This window comes from Salvelinus sp. IW2-2015, unplaced genomic scaffold (genome assembly GCF_002910315.2).
Source record: "Salvelinus sp. IW2-2015 unplaced genomic scaffold, ASM291031v2 Un_scaffold3250, whole genome shotgun sequence".
In the NCBI taxonomy this organism is placed as follows: domain Eukaryota; kingdom Metazoa; phylum Chordata; class Actinopteri; order Salmoniformes; family Salmonidae; genus Salvelinus; species Salvelinus sp. IW2-2015.
The window spans coordinates 43764-60804 of record NW_019944537.1 but is presented as its reverse complement, the minus strand read 5'-3'; the positions used below and the strand labels follow the sequence as shown (position 1 = coordinate 60804).

At 46.7% G+C, this 17041-nt stretch overlaps 2 protein-coding genes across 2 annotated transcripts in view; both read right to left on the bottom strand.

Annotated features, from left to right (window-relative positions):
• Window positions 1–505: 505 nt before the first annotated feature.
• Window positions 506–4584, bottom strand: LOC112075586 (phosphate-regulating neutral endopeptidase PHEX-like). The gene is made up of 6 exons (XM_024142564.2): window positions 4367–4584; window positions 2958–3014; window positions 2724–2885; window positions 2556–2639; window positions 2203–2429; window positions 506–523 (listed from the first exon to the last, which is right to left on the bottom strand). The coding sequence occupies exons 1-6, from the start codon at window positions 4488–4490 to the stop codon at window positions 506–508; spliced, it is 672 nt and encodes a 223-aa protein (XP_023998332.1). The 5' UTR covers window positions 4491–4584.
• A 7776-nt stretch (window positions 4585–12360) lies between these two features.
• The window catches only part of mbtps2 (membrane-bound transcription factor peptidase, site 2), a 34026-nt gene continuing 29345 nt past the window's right edge, over window positions 12361–17041 (bottom strand). The window contains exon 7 of the mRNA XM_024142563.2: window positions 12361–12826. Coding sequence (XP_023998331.2) covers window positions 12604–12826 — 223 coding nt within the window. The 3' untranslated portion in view covers window positions 12361–12603. The remainder of the gene's footprint in view (window positions 12827–17041) is intronic.

The following is a 17041-nucleotide window of genomic DNA, read 5'->3' as shown; positions in this document are numbered from 1 at the left end:
AATTTTACAAAGGCTGGTCAACTACACCAATATACGTATTACAAAGCCTCGTCAACTTACACAATATAAGTATTACAAAGCTCTGATCCAACTACACAATGATAAAGTTATTTACAAAGCCTGTCCCAAACTACACCAATGATAGTTATTACCAAAGCATGTCCAACTCACACAATGATGATCATATTACAAAAGCCTGGTTCCAACTACACAAATGATAAGTTAGTACAAGCATGGTTCCAACTACACAATATAAGTTATCTACAAAGCCTGTCCAACTACACAATGATAAGTTATTAAAAGCCTGGTGCTCCAACTACACAAATGATACATTAATTACAAAAGCCCTGGTCCAACAACTAATATAATTATTACAAACGCTCCTGATCCAACTATCCACAATGATAGATTATTACACAAGCCTGTCCAACACAGATACAATAATGATACATTAATTAACAAAGGCCTCTGTCCGCACTAGCACCAGACAGAATGACTCAGGTTATTACAGCGCCTGATCCAACTACAGAAACGATAAAATTATTAAAATGACATGGGTCCAACTACAGAGACAGAATAATAAAGTTATTACAAGCCCTGCGGTCCAACTTACAGAGACAGACAGAATGTACGATTCATTCACAAGGCCGGTTCAAAACCTACAGAGACAGAATTGATACAGTTATTACCCAATGCCCTGTCCAACTACAGAACAGAAATGATACGCTATCTACAAGCGCTGGTTCCAACTACAGAGACCAGAATGATACGTATATTACAAGGCCTGGCTTCACTACCAGAGACCCGTATACTTATTACTTTACAGACGGCCCTTGCCAAAACTACAGAACAGACATGATACAAGTTAGTACAAGGCTGGTCCAAACGACAGAGACAGACGATGATACAGTTAGTAACAAGGCACTGGTCAACTACAGAGACAGACATGGATACAGTTATTACAAGCCTGGTCCAACGTACAGAACAAATGAGACGTCTATACAGCCTGAGTTCCACTACAGAGACAGAATGATACGTTATTACAAGCCTGGTTCCAACTACAGAGACAGAATGATACGTTATTACAAGGCTGTCCAACTACAGAGACAGGAATGAAAGTTAGTTAACAATGCCTGGTCAACTACAGAGGACAGAATGATAAGTTAGTTACAGGCCTTTGGTCCCAACTAACAGAGAAGAATGATAAGTTAATCAAGGCCTGGTCCAACTACAGAGACAGAAGATGATAAGTTAAGTACAAAGGCCTGTCCACTACAATACATGATGATAAGTAGTACAAAGGCCTGTCCAACTACAGAGACCAGACGATGAGTACCTTATTACAAGGCCTGGTCAACTCAGAGACAGAATGATTAAGTTAGTGAAAGGCTGGTCCAACTACCAGAGACAGAATGATAAGTTAGTACACAAGGCCTGGCTCCAACTACAGAGACAGCAATGATAGTTCAGTACAGGCCTGGTCCAACTACAGAAGCAGAATGATACGTATATCACAAGCCTGCGTCCAACTATAGTTGATACGTTAATACAAGGCCTGGTCCAACTACAGAGACAGAATGATACGTTATCACAAGGCCTGGTCCAACTATAGATTGATACGTTAATACAAGGCCTGGTCCAACTATAGATTGATACGTTAATACAAGGCCTGGTCGAACTAAAGATTGATACGTTAATACAAGGCCTGGTCCAACTACAGAATGATAAATTATTACAAGGCAATGTCCAACTACAGGAAAACAGTTATTACAAGGCCTGGTTCATCTACAGAATGAAAAGTTATTACAAGGCAATGTCCAACTACAGGAAAACAGTTATTACAAGGCCTGGTTCATCTACAGAATGAAAAGTTATTACAAGGCCTGGCCCAACTACAGAATGATACGTTATTACAAGGCCTGGTCCAACTACAGAATGATACGTTATTACAAGGCCTGGCCCAACTACAGAATGATAAGTTCTTACAAGGCCTTGTCCATTTTCTCAAAAGTGAGTTTACAAGTCGATCAACTTTCAAAGCAGAATTACTTTCCCATTGTTCCTCAAATGCAGTGTATGATATACCATGCTTGGTCCTTATACAGAATGCTAAGTTATTACAAGGCCTAGTCCAACTACATGATAAGTTAATGCTATCTATGTTTACAGAAGCACGCACACACATTCAGTCAGGGGGGTCACCTTAATTATGTAGTTGGTGGAGTTCTTGTCATCTGGGGCGATGTATAAGCGAATCAGAACACTCTTGCTGTGTTGGTTCCTAATCTGAGCCAATGTCTGTAGCAGGTCCCATCGTCCTGGTGACCAGAGCCACTCCCCCCCAAGCCCCTCCCCCAGGACGGGCCAGTGGAACTCAGGCTGCTGTAAAAGCTTCAACAGAGGACCACTGTCCATTTTCTCCAATACAGCTACACACAGACACACACAAACACACAAACACACACTTTGTACCACTATAGCACTTGATGTTTTTCATGTAACCTCAGCTCCCATCTCGTCTTCCTCGTGTGTGTGTGTGTGTGGTTGTGGGTTACCTTCGTCCATACAGGAGCGGTAGAAGACCTTGGCCTTCCTGACAGCTTCTATCTCATCTGACTCTGATGGAGCCTCCAGCAAGTCTACAACTCAGACAACATTTAGAGGTGGGGGAGTGTAGTCAGGGTATGAGAGTGTGTATGTGCTCATCATGTTCTCTCTCTCACCTTTGAGTGTGATATCAACGTGTTGGCGTAACCAGGGGTAGACGCCGTATGAAGAGGAGTCTTCAGGAATAGGGTTGTCTCTCAGCCAGCCACCACAGGAGAACCCATAGAAGTCGTCACAGGGAGACACAGCCCGGTCCATCTTACTGAGGATAGAACCAGCTACACACACATTACAAGTTGATTGCAACATTCTACATGCAACAATTTCCTGTAAGGTGGGTGGGGGCGTACCTGCTTCAATACATTCTGGAGTTAGGCAGAAGACATCCTGATTGGCTCTCTGGGAAACTGAGGAAAAGGATGAGACCTGATGAAGATTACAACATACCCCCCCCCCAAACCCACACACAGTCATAAACATACATATACGGTATGTCCTGAAACAATCCCACTACCACCTGACCTCTCTCTCACTCTTACCCTGTAAGGTGTCCCTCTGACCTAAACAATCCCACTACCACCTGACCTCTCTCTCACTCTTACCCTGTAAGTGTCCCTCTGACCTACCAAACCAATCCCACTACCACTACCTCTCTCTCACTCTTACCCTTAAGTGTCCCTCTGACCTAAACAATCCCCACTACCCACCTGACCTCTCTCTCACTCTACCCTGTAGCGTGTCACCTCGGACCTAAACAATCCCCACTACCACTGACCTCCTCTCCAACTTTACCCTGTAAAGGTCGCTCTGACCTAAACAATCCCACTACACCCACTGAACCTCCTCTCTCACTCTTACCGCTGTAAGGTGTCCCTTCTGACCTAAACATCCCACTAACCTACCTCTCTCTCACTCTACCCTGTAAGGTTCGCTCTGACCTTAAACAATGCCCACTACCCACCTGACCTCTCTCTGCACTCTTACCCCTGTAAGTCCCCTGACCTAACAATCCCACTACCCCACCGCCTCTTCTCTCACTCTTACCATGTAAGGTGTCCTCTAGCCCATAACAATCCCACTACCACACTACCTCTCTTCTCACTCTTACCCTGTAAGTGGTCCCTCTGCCTAAACAATCCACTACCACCTGACCTCTCTTCTCACTCTTACCTGTAAGGTGTCCCTCTGACCTAAAAAAAATCCCGTCACCCCACAGACATTCCAACATCGATCAGCTGTTTACGGTTTGAGTGTGATGGGAAAGCTATCCCATTAACTAACCACTTCCCAAACAGCTCTACACCGCACATGCTGCACAGCCACGCGCACACACAAACACGACCCGCACCCACCCACACACACACAAACACACACCCCACCAACCTTAAAAAAAACAAAGTAAACTCAAATACATGTCTATTCACTATGCATGACCAGAGACAGGAGTGTGTTATGTATCTACTACGAACATATCTAATTAAAGAACATTTACTCACAAAAATGTGTTTCAACATATAACAAGTACATAATAGTTACCACTTCTCCCACCAAACACACACACACACACACACACACACACACACACACACACACACACAAGCACACACACACACACACACACACACCACACCACACACACACACACACACCTCCCTCAACCACTCCAGTTACTGCAACACCAGCTTTTTCAAGACTAAACTCACTCAGGGAAAGAGGTTGTGTGTGTAACTCTGTGTAAAACAGTAGTGAGTCTACTCACCCAGTATGACAGCAAGCAGCAGAGCGATGCAGAAACACACACATGCGGCCAGCGCAGCCTTCAGGACGCGACTGTTTCCTTGTTCTGGTTTAGAAACACACACACCTAGATGCTCCATCTCCATGTCTCCAATCAAAACAGACGCACACACTACCTCACTTTCAGCCACCTCTTTGTCCGTCTCCAAATCTATATCTGTCTCTTTCTCCCTCCCTCTCTCTCTGTCTCTCTCCCTCCTTCCCTCTCTGTGTCGGTCCCTGTATATCTCTCTTTTTCCCCCCCTCTCTCTGTCTCTCTCCCTCCTTCCCTCTCTGTGTCGGTCTCCGTATGTCTCTCCCTCCCTCTCGCTCTGTGTATGTCTCTCTCCCTCCCTCGCTCTGTGTATCTCTGTATGTCTCTCTCCCTCCCTCGTTCTCTGTCTTTCTCCGTATGTCTCTCTCCCTCCCTCTCTGTGTATGTGTCCGTACGTCTCTCTCTCTCCCACCCTCTCACTGTGTCGGCCTCCGTATCTCTCTCTCTTACAGTGTCGGTCTCTTTATCTCTCTCTCTCTCTCTGTCTGTCTCTGTATCTCTCTCTCTCTCTAGCCATAATCCTCTACAAACTGTGGTTCTACCTACTTCTGTCTGACTCCCCTGCTCAAAGTGGACTCCCCCTCCCTCCCTCGGTCTCCTCCCTCTATCTTTCCCACGTTTCCCCTCCCTCTGTGCTACCCTCAGACACTTACCAGAGACAGCTCAATTACCTTCTGCTGGAACCATGTGAAGAGTTACAAACCTTCTGCTGGAACCATGTGAAGAGTTACAAACCTGCTGGAACCATGTGAAAAGTTACAAACCTTCTGCTGGAACCATGTGAAGAGTTACAAACCTGCTGGAACCATGTGAAGAGTTACAAACCTGCTGGAACCATGTGAAGAGTTACAAACTTCTGCTGGATACCCCTGTGAAGAGTTAAGCAAACCTTCTGCTGGAACCATGTGAAGAGTTACAAACCTTCTGCTGGAACCATGTGAGATTACAAACTTCTGCTGGAACCATGTGAAGAGTTACAAACCTGCTGGAACCATGTGAAGAGTTACAAACCTGCTGGAACATGTGAAGAGTTACAAACCTGCCGGAACCATGTGAGAGTTACAAACCTGCTGGAACCATGTGAAGAGTTACAAACCTGCTGGAACCATGTGAAGAGTTACAAACCTTCCTGCTGGAACCATGTGAAGAGTTACAAACCTTCTGCTGGAACATGTGAAGAGTTACAAACCTGCTTGGAACCATGTGAAGAGTTACAAACCTGCTGGAACCATGTGAGAGTTACAAAGCTGCTGAACATGTGAGAGTTACAACCTGCTGGAACCATGTGAAGAGTTACAAACCTGCTGGAACCATGTGAAGAGTTACAAACCTGCTGGAACCATGTGAAGAGTTACAACCTGCTGGAACCATGTGAGAGTTACAAACTGCTGGAACCATGTGAAGAGTTACAAACCTGCTGGAACCATGTGAAGAGTTACAAACCTGCTGGAACCATGTGAAGAGTTCAAACCTGCTGTGACCATGTGAAGAGTTACAAACCTGCTGCTGGAACATGTGAAGAGTTACAAACCTGCTGGAACCATGTGAAGGGTTACAAACCTGCTGCTGAACATGTGAAGAGTTTAAAACCTGCTGGAACCATGTGAGAGTTACAAACCTGCTGCTGGAACCATGTGAGAGTTAAACCTTCGCTGGAACATGTGAAGAGTTACAAACCTGCTGGAACCATGTGAAGAGTTAAAACCTGCTGGAACCATGTGAAGAGTTACAAACCTTCTGCTGGACCATGTGAAGAGTTCAAACCTGCTGGAACCATGTGAAGCGTTACAACTGCTGAACCAGTGAAGAGTTACAAACCTGCTGGACATGTGAAGAGTTACAAACCTGCTGGAACCATGTGAAGAGTTACAAACCTGCTGGAACATGTGAGAGTTACAAACCTGCTGGAACCATGTGAAGAGTTACAAACCTGCTGAACCATGTGAAGAGTTACAAACCTGCTGGAACCATGTGAAGAGTTACAAACCTGCTGCTGGAACCATGTGAGAGTTACAAACCTGCTGCTGAACCATGTGAAGAGTTACAAACCTGCTGCTGGAACCATGTGAAGAGTTCAAACCTGCTGGAACCATGTGAAGAGTTACAACCTGCTGCTGGAACATGTGAAGAGTTACAAACCTGCTGGAACCATGTGGGAGTTACAAACCTGCTGCTGGAACCATGTGAAGAGTTACAAACTTCTGCTGGAACCATGTGAAGAGTTACAAACCTGCTGGAACCATGTGAAGAGTTACAAACCTGCTGGAACCATGTGAAGAGTTACAAACTTCTGCTGGAACCATGTGAAGAGTTACAAACTGCTGGAACCATGTGAAGAGTTACAAACTGCTGGAACCATGTGAAGTACAAACGCTGGAACCATGTGAAGAGTTACAAACCTGCTGGAACCATGTGAAGGGTTACAAACCTGCTGGAACCATGTGAAGAGTATACAAACCTGCTGGAACCATGTGAAGAGTTACAAACCTGCTGGAACCATGTGAAGAGTTACAAACCTGCTGGAACCATGTGAAGAGTTACAAACCTGCTGGTCTGCTTGTTTCAGCAGGGAGGGGGGTGCTCTGCTTGTTCAGCAGGGAGAGGGGGTGCTCTGCTTGTTTCAGCAGGGAGGGGGGTGCTCTGCTTGTTTCAGCAGGGAGGGGGGTGCTCTGCTTGATTCAGCAGGGAGAGGGGGTTCTCTGCTTGTTTCAGCAGGGAGAGGGGTGCTCTGCTTGTTTCAGCAGGGAGAGGGGGTGCTCTGCTTGATTCAGCAGGGAGAGGGGGTGCTCTGCTTGATTCAGCAGGGAGAGGGGGTTCTCTGCTTGTTTCAGCAGGGAGAGGGGTGCTCTGCTTGTTTCAGCAGGGAGAGGGGGTGCTCTGCTTGATTCAGCGGGAGAGGGGGTTCTCTGCTTGTTTCAGCAGGGAGAGTGGGTGCTCTGCTTGTTTCAGCAGGGAGGGGGGTTCTCTGCTTGTTTCAGCAGGGAGAGGGGGTGCTTTGCTTGTTTCAGCAGGGAGAGGGGGTGCTCTGCTTGTTTCAGCAGGGAGGGGGGGTGCTCTGCTTGTTTCAGCAGGGAGGGGGGGGTGCTCTGCTTGTTTCAGCAGGGAGGGGGTGCTCTGCTTGTTTCAGCAGGGAGAGGGGTGCTCTGCTGTTTTCAGCGGGAGGGGGGTGCTCTGCTTGTTTCAGCAGGGAGAGGGGGGTGCTCTGCTTGTTTCAGCAGGGAGAGGGGGTGCTCTGCTTGTTTCAGCAGGGAGAGGGGGTGCTCTGCTTGTTTCAGCAGGGAGAGGGGGTGCTCTGCTTGTTTCAGAATGGAGAGGGGGTGTCTGCTTGTTCAGAATGGAGGGGGTGCTCTGCTTGTTTCAGCAGGGAGGGGGGGTGCTCTGCTTGTTTCAGCAGGGAGAGGGGGTGCTCTGCTTGTTTCAGCAGGGAGGGGGTGCTCTGCTTGTTTCGCAGGAGAGGGGGTGCTCTGCTTGTTTCAGCAGGGAGAGGGGTTTCTCTGCTTGTTTCAGAATGGAGAGGGGGTGCTCTGCTTGTTTCAGTAGGGAGAGGGGGTGCTCTGCTTGTTTCAGCAGGGAGAGGGGGTGCTCTGCTTGTTTCACAAGGGAGGGGGGGTGCTCTGCTTGTTTCAGCAGGGAGAGGGGATGCTCTGCTTTTTTCACAAGGGAGGGGGGGTGCTCTGCTTGTTTCAGCAGGGAGGGGGGATGCTCTGCTTGTTTCAGCAGGGAGAGGGGGTTCTCTGCTGTGTTTCAGAAAAGAGAGGGGGTGCTCTGCTTGTTTCAGTAGGGAGGGGGTGCTCTTTGTTTCAGCAGGGAGAGGGGGTGCTCTGCTTGTTTCAGCAGGGAGAGGGGGTGCTCTGCTTGTTTCAGCAGGGAGAGGGGGGTGCTCTGCTTGTTTCAGCAGGGAGAGGGGGTGCACTGCTTGTTTCAGCAGGGAGAGGGGGTGCTCTGCTTGTTTCAGAATGGAGAGGGGGTGCTCTGCTTGTTTCAGCAGGGAGAGGGTGCTCTGCTTGTTTCAGCAGGGAGAGGGGGTGCTCTGCTTGTTTCAGCAGGGAGAGGGGGTGCTCTGCTTGTTTCAGCAGGGAGGGGGGGTGCTCTGCTTGTTTCAGCAGGGAGAGGGGGTGCTCTGCTTGTTTCAGCAGGGAGAGGGGGTGCTCTGCTTGTTTCAGCAGGGGGGGGGTGCTCTGCTTTTTCAGCAGGGAGAGGGGGTGCTCTGCTTGTTTCAGCAGGGAGAGGGGGTGCTCTGCTTGTTTGCAGGGAGAGGGGTGCTCTGCTTGTTTCAGCAGGGAGGGGGGTGCTCTGCTTGTTTCAGCAGGGAGAGGGGTGCTCTGCTTGTTTCAGCAGGGAGAGGGGGGTGCTCTGGTTGTTTCAGAATGGAGAGGGGGTGCTCTGCTTGTTTCAGCAGGGAGAGGGGGGTGCTCTGCTTGTTTCAGCAGGGGAGGGGGTGCTCTGCTTGTTTCAGCAGGAGAGGGGGGTGCTCTGCTTGTTTCAGCAGGAGAGGGGGTGCTCTGCTTGTTTCAGCAGGGAGAGGGGTGCTCTGTTGTTCAGCAGGGAGAGGGGTGCTCTGCTTGTTTCAGCAGGGAGAGGGGGTGCTCTGCTTGTTTCAGCAGGGAGAGGGCACAGAGGAGAGGAGCAGGAGCCGTGTGTGTTTGACAGTCTGTGTGTGTGACAGTCTGTGGTGGTGTGACAGTCTGTGTGTGGGACAGTCTGTGTGGTGGACACCAGTCTGTGTGTGTGACACAGGTCTGTGTGTGGGACAGTCTGTGTGTGGGACAGTCTGTGTGTGGGACAGTCTGTGTGTGGGACAGTCTGTGTGTGGGACAGTCTGTAGTCTGTGTGTGGGACAGTCTGTTGGTGTGGGAAGTACTGTGTGTGTGTGGGACAGTCTGTGTTGTGGGACAGTCTGTGTGTGTGGGACAGTCTGTGTGTGTGTGGGACAGTCTGTGTGTGGGACAGTCTGTGTGTGTGGGACACTGTGTGTGGGACAGAGGGAAAGACTTGCACTACTTAGACAGACTTGTTGCTGTCATAGGTTCTATCATAACATCTGGTAGTGTCTTTCTGGACTGCATCAAATCGTTGTAGAGAAGCTAGCTACAGTAGTCAGCTAGCTACAGTAGTCAGCTAGCTAATGTAGTACAGCTAATTGAGGCAATTTAGCTGCGCTCCCATACTTGTCTATAACAACTCCATTCAGGGCCGCCAGAAAATGTGTGGTGAGGCGGCATCAGCACATTCCAATCCCACGTTTGATTTAGTTTAATAAAATATATCAACGCAAAATGTTAAAATGATGAGAAAGTGCTGTTTTGTAGACCGATTTGCCGGATGATTTGTCAACTCGCACACAATATCTCTGCCCTTCACATCGGAGTGCTGCAGGCTCTTGTCTGGACCAATCATCAGTGTCTGGACCAATCAGATTCAAGGAAATCGCAGGTCACGCGGGCGGGCACAACACATCAAAGCGTGCTCTCCAACTTTCCTCAGGTATTTATTCAGCAAACGTGATAAGACATCACTCCCGACAGACACAAGCAACAACTCTTCCATAAATGTATTAGCCTACAGTATATTCATAAACACCAGCCATCTGACATGCTGGATTACATGGAAACCAATCAAATTGTTCCGTCTTATCAACTGTTACTAAGAACAGCAGCTGCTACATAGTCTGCTCTATTCCATGTCCCTCTGGCCAGGGTAAATCAGTGGTGTATTTATAGCCCATTTGTGAGAAAATGTGAATGGGATCAAATTTGGTAATTTCTTCAAACTTGGGCTGTCTAGGCTACCTAGACCTTTTCAATCCTAAATGATCAACTGCAATGAATCAATAAACACAAAATCAGACTGAGTTCATGTTTAATTAGGCCTACAGTTGCATAGGGCAGGACTGCACGATACAATCCTGTATAAAGCAAGATCAGCACTGAGTTTTATTGTCCAATCATGTTGCTTTCTCTGTGTATAGGAAACCCTCCTTCTTTAAAATAGAATTCATATGAACAAGTAGAAAGATGCTGCAGTTTGACAGGCTTTCATCCTCCCGAAGGCCAGTAGCTTTTTTTACACCATGTGACCTGATTATAAAAACTCTGGTCCCATCATTGCCCACACAATACTATCGCATAGCTAACTAAAAATCAGACCTTTGATTCCTACTGGAGAGGCCTATTGATTCCTACTGGTTCACTACTGGAGAGGCCTATTGATTTCTATTGATTCCTACTGGAGAGGCCTATTGATTCCTACTGGAGAGGCCTATTGATTCCTACTGGTTCACTACTGGAGAGGCATATTGATTCCTACTGATTCACTACTGGAGAGGCCTATTGATTCCTATTGATTCACTACTGGAGAGGCCTGTTGATTCCTACTGGTTCACTACTGGAGAGGCCTATTGATTCCTATTGATTCCTACTGGTTCACTACTGGAGAGGCCTATTGATTCCTATTGATTACTACTGGTTCACTACTGGAGAGGCCCAGTGGTCGATATAGGTCAAATAGAGACAATTAGACATACTGTGCACTTTTGCATTTCTGTTCTGTACACACAGACATTCACACTCACAGACATGCACATTCACTCTCACAGACATTCACAATCAAAGACATTCACTCTCACAGACACTCACAGACATTCACTTCTCCAGTTCATTCTACTGTTTCATGCATGTTTAAACCACTTTCTCTCTCCCACACACACTCACACCCATGATCATGGGTTGCATAAAATGATCTCTAAGAGCGTGTGTCTGTGCATGCAATGTTGTGTGTGTCTGTCTTCCTTCAGTGAGAGTGTCTGTGAGTCTTCCTTCAGTGAGTGTGTCTTCCTTCCTTCAGTGAGTGTGTCTGTCTTCCTTCAGTGAGTGTGTCTGTCTTCCTTCAGTGAGTGTGTCTGTCTTCCTTCAGTGAGTGTGTCTGTGTAGCATCAGAGAGAAACATGGTATTAGCAGATCATATTAACATGACATCTCCCTGTGTTTGCATGTATTTTTTTATTTCTTGTTCTGGACACTGGGATGTTCTGGTCTCAAACATAATCAGATCTGAAAAGACAGACCAGAGTGGTGTAGCCTTAGGATAGAGGTGACTGGTCTAACCATCTACAGACACTAACAGTACAAACACAATACAGAAGGGACCATGGTGTTTCTGCATGAGGGCGGCAGGTAGTTTAGCAGTTAAGAACGTTGGGCCAGTGTCCTTAAAAAGACATGACTTCCCTTGCAACTAAAACCACTCATCAAACACACATTCAGTTGTTCAGAACACAGATAGCTCTTTCACCCCTCCCTCCCATGTTTATACAAACCTCGATCCAGCCTGTCATTGCTCTGAAGTACACCATCCCCCTACACACTTTACTGTCTGAAACACATATATACACACAACTAGATGTGTGCTTATCTTGACAAAGTTAAACACACAGACTGGAGACAGACACACATCTCTGTGGTTAGACAGAAGTAGAATCAGTATTTACTGGCATTTGTCTGTGGGTTACACACCCCAGTAAATTACACATCTCCTACTTAGAAACACACACACACACACACACACTGGTAGGAATATGAAGAACTGAAAAGTCCATTGTGAGATCATTCCTCTTTATTTCACATAGAGAGATGGGGAGAGAGCAATATATTTGAAATGTCTTTCTTTTGGAACTTCTATGAGTGTAATGTTTACTGTTAATTATTATTGTCTATTATCTACTTCACTTGCTTTGGCAATGTTAACATATGTTTCACATGCCAATAAAGCCCTTGAATTAAATTAAATTGAGAGACAGACAGACAAAGAGGAGACAAATAGATAAACAACAATGTATCATGAATTCCCTAGAAAACAGAAACACATACCTCTTCACAGCGCGTGTGACGCGACACACACACACACACACACACACACACACACACACACACACACACACACACACACGAGAGCAGAGAAGGTGCAGCTGAACACAAAATTTCCCCAGCATCCCTTAGTCACCATGTGCACCGCAGTGCCTGATGGGAACTGGAGTCTTTCTCTCAGAGACGAGCAGGAAGAGACCCACAATGCCTTTGTGCGGAGGCACGGCACAGCACCCCGGGAGATAGTCTCTTGGCGTTGGTTGCCATGGAGGCGTTGGTGGTGGTTGGTAGTCATAGTTACCGTTACCGGGCAGTAACCATCCACAGCCCCAGCGCTACATTAGCAGCCAGCAGAGCACTTCCTCCCAGCAACAGGAAAAAGCCAATCAGTTCGCGGTGCTGCCGATCTGTAACCACAGTGACCAGCGTGGCCTCCAGCAGAGCGGAGAGCATCCATTGGCCGTCAAGGGCGAAGCATGGAACAGAGTTGACCACGGCTAACGCTCCAGACAGGGACACAACGTATCTGATAAACACTGGGTTAAGATATCTACAGGACAGATAGACACTACACACACTGGGTTAACTTCACTAGGGTAGGGGGCAGCATGCCCAAATTAAACTGCCTGCTTCTCGGGCCCAGAAGATATGATATGCATATAACTGGTAGATTTGGATAGAAAACACTCTAAAGTTTCCAAAACCATTAAAATAGTGTCTGTGAGTATAACAGAACTGATTTGGCAGGCGAAAACCTGAGAAAAATCCATTCAGGAAGTCGTTTCTTTTTTGGTTTTGTAGTTTTCTATTCAATGCCATTACAGTCTCCATTGACTTAGGACTGAAATTGCAGTTTCTATGCCTTCCACTAGATGTCACCAGTCTTTAGAAATTGTTTCAGGCTTATATTCTGAAAAATGAGGAAGTAAGAGCAGTCTGAATGAGTGGACCCTAAAGTGTCACAGAGCTTTTTCATGCGCGCGACAGAGAGATAGCCTTTCTTGTTTACCTTTTAAATTGACGACGTTATTATCCGGTTGTAATATTATCGATTATTTAGGCTAAAAACAACCCGAGGATTGAATATAAACATTGTTTGACATGTTTCTATGTACTTTATGGATACAATTTGGATTTTTTTGTCTGCCTGTTTTTGACTGCGTTTGAGCCTGTGGATTACTGAAGAAACCGCGTGAACAAAATTGAGGTTTTTGGATATAAAGAGACTTTATCGAACAAAAGGAACATTTATTGAGTAAATGAATGTCTGCTGAGTGCAACCATATGAAGATCATCAAAGGTAAGGGATTAATTTGATCCTTATTTCTGACTTGTGTAACTCTTCTACTGGGCTGGTTACTGTTTGTAATGATTTGTCTAGTGGGCTATGTTCTCAAATAATCGTAAGGTATGCTTTCGCCGTAAAGCATTTTTTAAATCTGACACYGTGGTTGGATTCACAAGAAGTTAATCTTTAAACCTATGTAAAATATGTTTTGTTTTCTGAATTTTTATAATGAGTATTTCTGTATTTGAATTCGGCGCCCAGCAGTTTCACTGGCTGTTGAAGAGGTGGGACGCTAACGTCTCACGTACCCAAGAGAGGTTAAGGGCCTACCATTATGGTGACCCTGTGGCAATATGGACAGTCTCAACGAAGCTATTGCCTTGTGTGCGGTGAAAAAGTATGTACTAATGTTTAAATTCATACATTCCTTTCCCCCTAAAACTCAAATGACAATGGAAGTAATTTACAATTGTAATATACTGAGTGTAAAAAAAAGTATTTGATTTTCCCTCATGTTAATGCTTGTTTAATGAAAATTCTTGTAAGTCATGTTCTATTAGGTTGAGACAGTCTTAAAAAAGGGAGGAAATGTAGTGGAAAATGACATAATTAGTCATGCTATCCTATGTTTTAATGTATAAAGAATTGTCTCGTTATATGCTAGTGTTTTTGAAATTATTGTACATATCCCAACCAGAAGCCAAGGATTACAGGCAACATCCGCACTGAGCTAAAGGCTAGTGCTGCCGCATTCAAAAGAGCGGGACTCTAACCTGGACGCTTGTAAGAAATACCGATATGTCCTCCGACGAACCATGGAACCCTGACCTGTTCACTGGACGTGTCGCGGACCTGCTGTCTCCAACTCTGAATGATCGGCTATGAAAAGCCAACTGACATTTACTCCTGAGGTGCTGACCTGTTGCACCCTCTACAACCACTGTGATTATTATTATCTGACCCTGCTGGTCATCTATGAACGTTTGAACATCTTGGCCATGTTCTGTTATAATCTCCACCCGGCACAGCCAGAGGAGGACTGGCCACCCCTCAGAGCCTGATACCTCTCTAGGTTTCTTCCTAGGTTCTGGCCTTTCTAGGGAGTTTTTCCTAGCCACCGTGCTTCTACATCTGCATTACTTGCTGTTTGCGGTTTTAGACTGGGTTTCTGTACAGCACTTTGTGACATCAGCTGATGTAAAAAGAGCTTATTAAATAAACTTGATAGATTGATCGATCAAACAGGCAAAGCGGCAATACAGGACTAAAATCAAATCCTACTACACCAGCTCTGATGCTTGTCGGATGTGCCAGGGCTTGAAAACTATCACGGATGACAAAGGGAAACCCAGCCTTGAGCTGCCCAGTGCCGCAAATCTACCAGACGAGTTAAATGCCTTGTATGCTTGCTTTGCGGAAAGCACCAGCTGTTCCGGAAGTCTGAGTCTTCACTGACATTTTCAACCTCTCCCTGACCCAGTCTGTAATCGATGCAATACTTTACTATCGCTCCGTAGCACTCACATCTGTAGCCATGAAATGCGCTGAAAGGCTGGTCCTGGCTCACAACACTATCATGCCAGACCCACTCCAATTCACATACCGACCCAACAGACCCACAGATGTCGCAATCTCTATTGCACTCCACACTGTCCTTTCCCACCTGGACAACAGGAACAACTACGTGAGAATGCTGTTCATTTACTACAGCTCATCGTTCAACACCATAGAGCCATCTCAACTCTAACACAGAACCCAAACCGGCTGCGCACGTACACCATCGTGCATAAATGTATTTTGTCCCCCCACACCAAACGCGATCACGACACGCAGGTTAAAATATCAAAACAAACTCTGAACCAATTATATTAATTTGAGGACAGGTCGAAAAGCATTAAACATTTATGGCAATTTAGTTAGTTAGCTTGCACTTGCTAGCTAATTAGTCCTATTTAGCTAGCTTGCTGTTGCTAGCTAATTTGTCTTGGGATATAAATTCGAGTTGTTATTTTACCTGAAATGCACAAGGTTCTCTACTCCACCAATTAATCCACACATAAAACGGTCAACCGAATCGTTTCTAGTCATCTCTCATCCTTCCAGGCTTTTTCTTCTCTTGACTTTATATTGTGATTGGCAACTTTCATAAATTAGGTGCAATTACCGCCACTGACCTTGTTCGCCTTTCAGTCACCCACATGTGTATAACCAATGAGGAGATGGCACGTGGGTATCTGCTTCTATAAACCAATGAGGAGATGGGAGAGGCAGGACTTGCAGCGCGATCTGTGTCAGAAATGGAACTGACTTCTAGTTTAGCCCTTGGCAATGCAGACGCGAGCAGTGTGGGTGCAATAATTGAATAATATAGACTTCTACATTTATTTTGCAACAGTTTGGTTCGGCACCTGCTTGACATCCAACCAGAAGGCGGTACAGAGGATAGTGCGTACAGCCCAGTAAATCAATGGGGCCGAGCACCCTGCCATCCAGTGTCAGAGGAAGGCTCTCAAAATTGTCAAAGACTCCAGCACCCAAGTCATAGACTGTTCTCTCTGCTACCGTACGGCAAGAGGTACCGGAGCGCCAAGTCTGGAACCAAAAGGCTCCTGAACAGCTTCTACCCCCAAGCCATAAGACTGCTGAACAGTTAATCAAACGGCCACTGGACTATTTACATTGACCCCCATTTTATTGTTGTGCTGACTCTACCCACGCAGCCGCTAGACTCTACCCACGCACCCGCTAGACTCTACCCACGCAGCCGCTAGACTCTACCCACACACCCGCTAGACTCTACCCACTAGACTCTACCCACTAGACTCTACCCACGCACCCGCTAGACTCTCTCGATCTCTTTTTTTATCGGACAAAAGCCGTCTATTACTGGCTAACGGAAACCATGGTGTGTTGGGGTGTCAGTGTAGTATGAGTGGGTGTGTGGGTAGAGTCTAGGGGGTGCGTGGTAGAGTCTAGCGGGTGCGTGGGTAGAGTCTAGCGGGTGCGTGGGTAGGTCTAGCGGGTGCGTGGGTAGAGTCTAGCGGGTGCGTGGGTAGAGTCTAGCGGGTGCGTGGGTAGAGTCTAGCGGGTGCGTGGGTAGAGTCTAGCGTGGGGTAGAGTCTAGCGGGTGCGTGGGTAGAGTCTAGCGGGTGCGTGGGTAGAGTCTAGCGGGTGCGTGGGTAGAGTCTAGCGGGTGCGTGGGTAGAGTCTAGCGGGTAGAGTCTAGCGGCTGCGAGGGTAAGAGTCTAGGCGGGTAGAGTCTAGCGGGTGCGTGGGTAGAGTCTAGCGGGTGCGTGGGTAGAGTCAGTGGGTAGAGTCTAGTGGGTAGAGTCTAGGCGGGTAGAGTCTAGCGGGTGCGTGGGTAGAGTCTAGCGGGTGCGTGGGTAGAGTCTAGTGGGTAGAGTCTAGTGGGTAGAGTCTAGCGGGTAGAGTCTAGCGGGTTGCGTGGGTAGA

Bases quoted from the DNA above. Each gene is read 5' to 3' on its own strand.
- LOC112075586 (XM_024142564.2), bottom strand. From the start codon at position 4,490: ATGGAGATGGAGCATCTAGGTGTGTGTGTTTCTAAACCAGAACAAGGA. The intron at 3,015-4,366 runs GTGAGTAGACTC...CCTTTTCCTCAG, and splicing joins GCTGCTTGCTGTCATACTGG to TTTCCCAGAGAGCCAATCAG. The intron at 2,640-2,723 runs GTGAGAGAGAGA...TCTGAGTTGTAG, and splicing joins CGTTGATATCACACTCAAAG to ACTTGCTGGAGGCTCCATCA.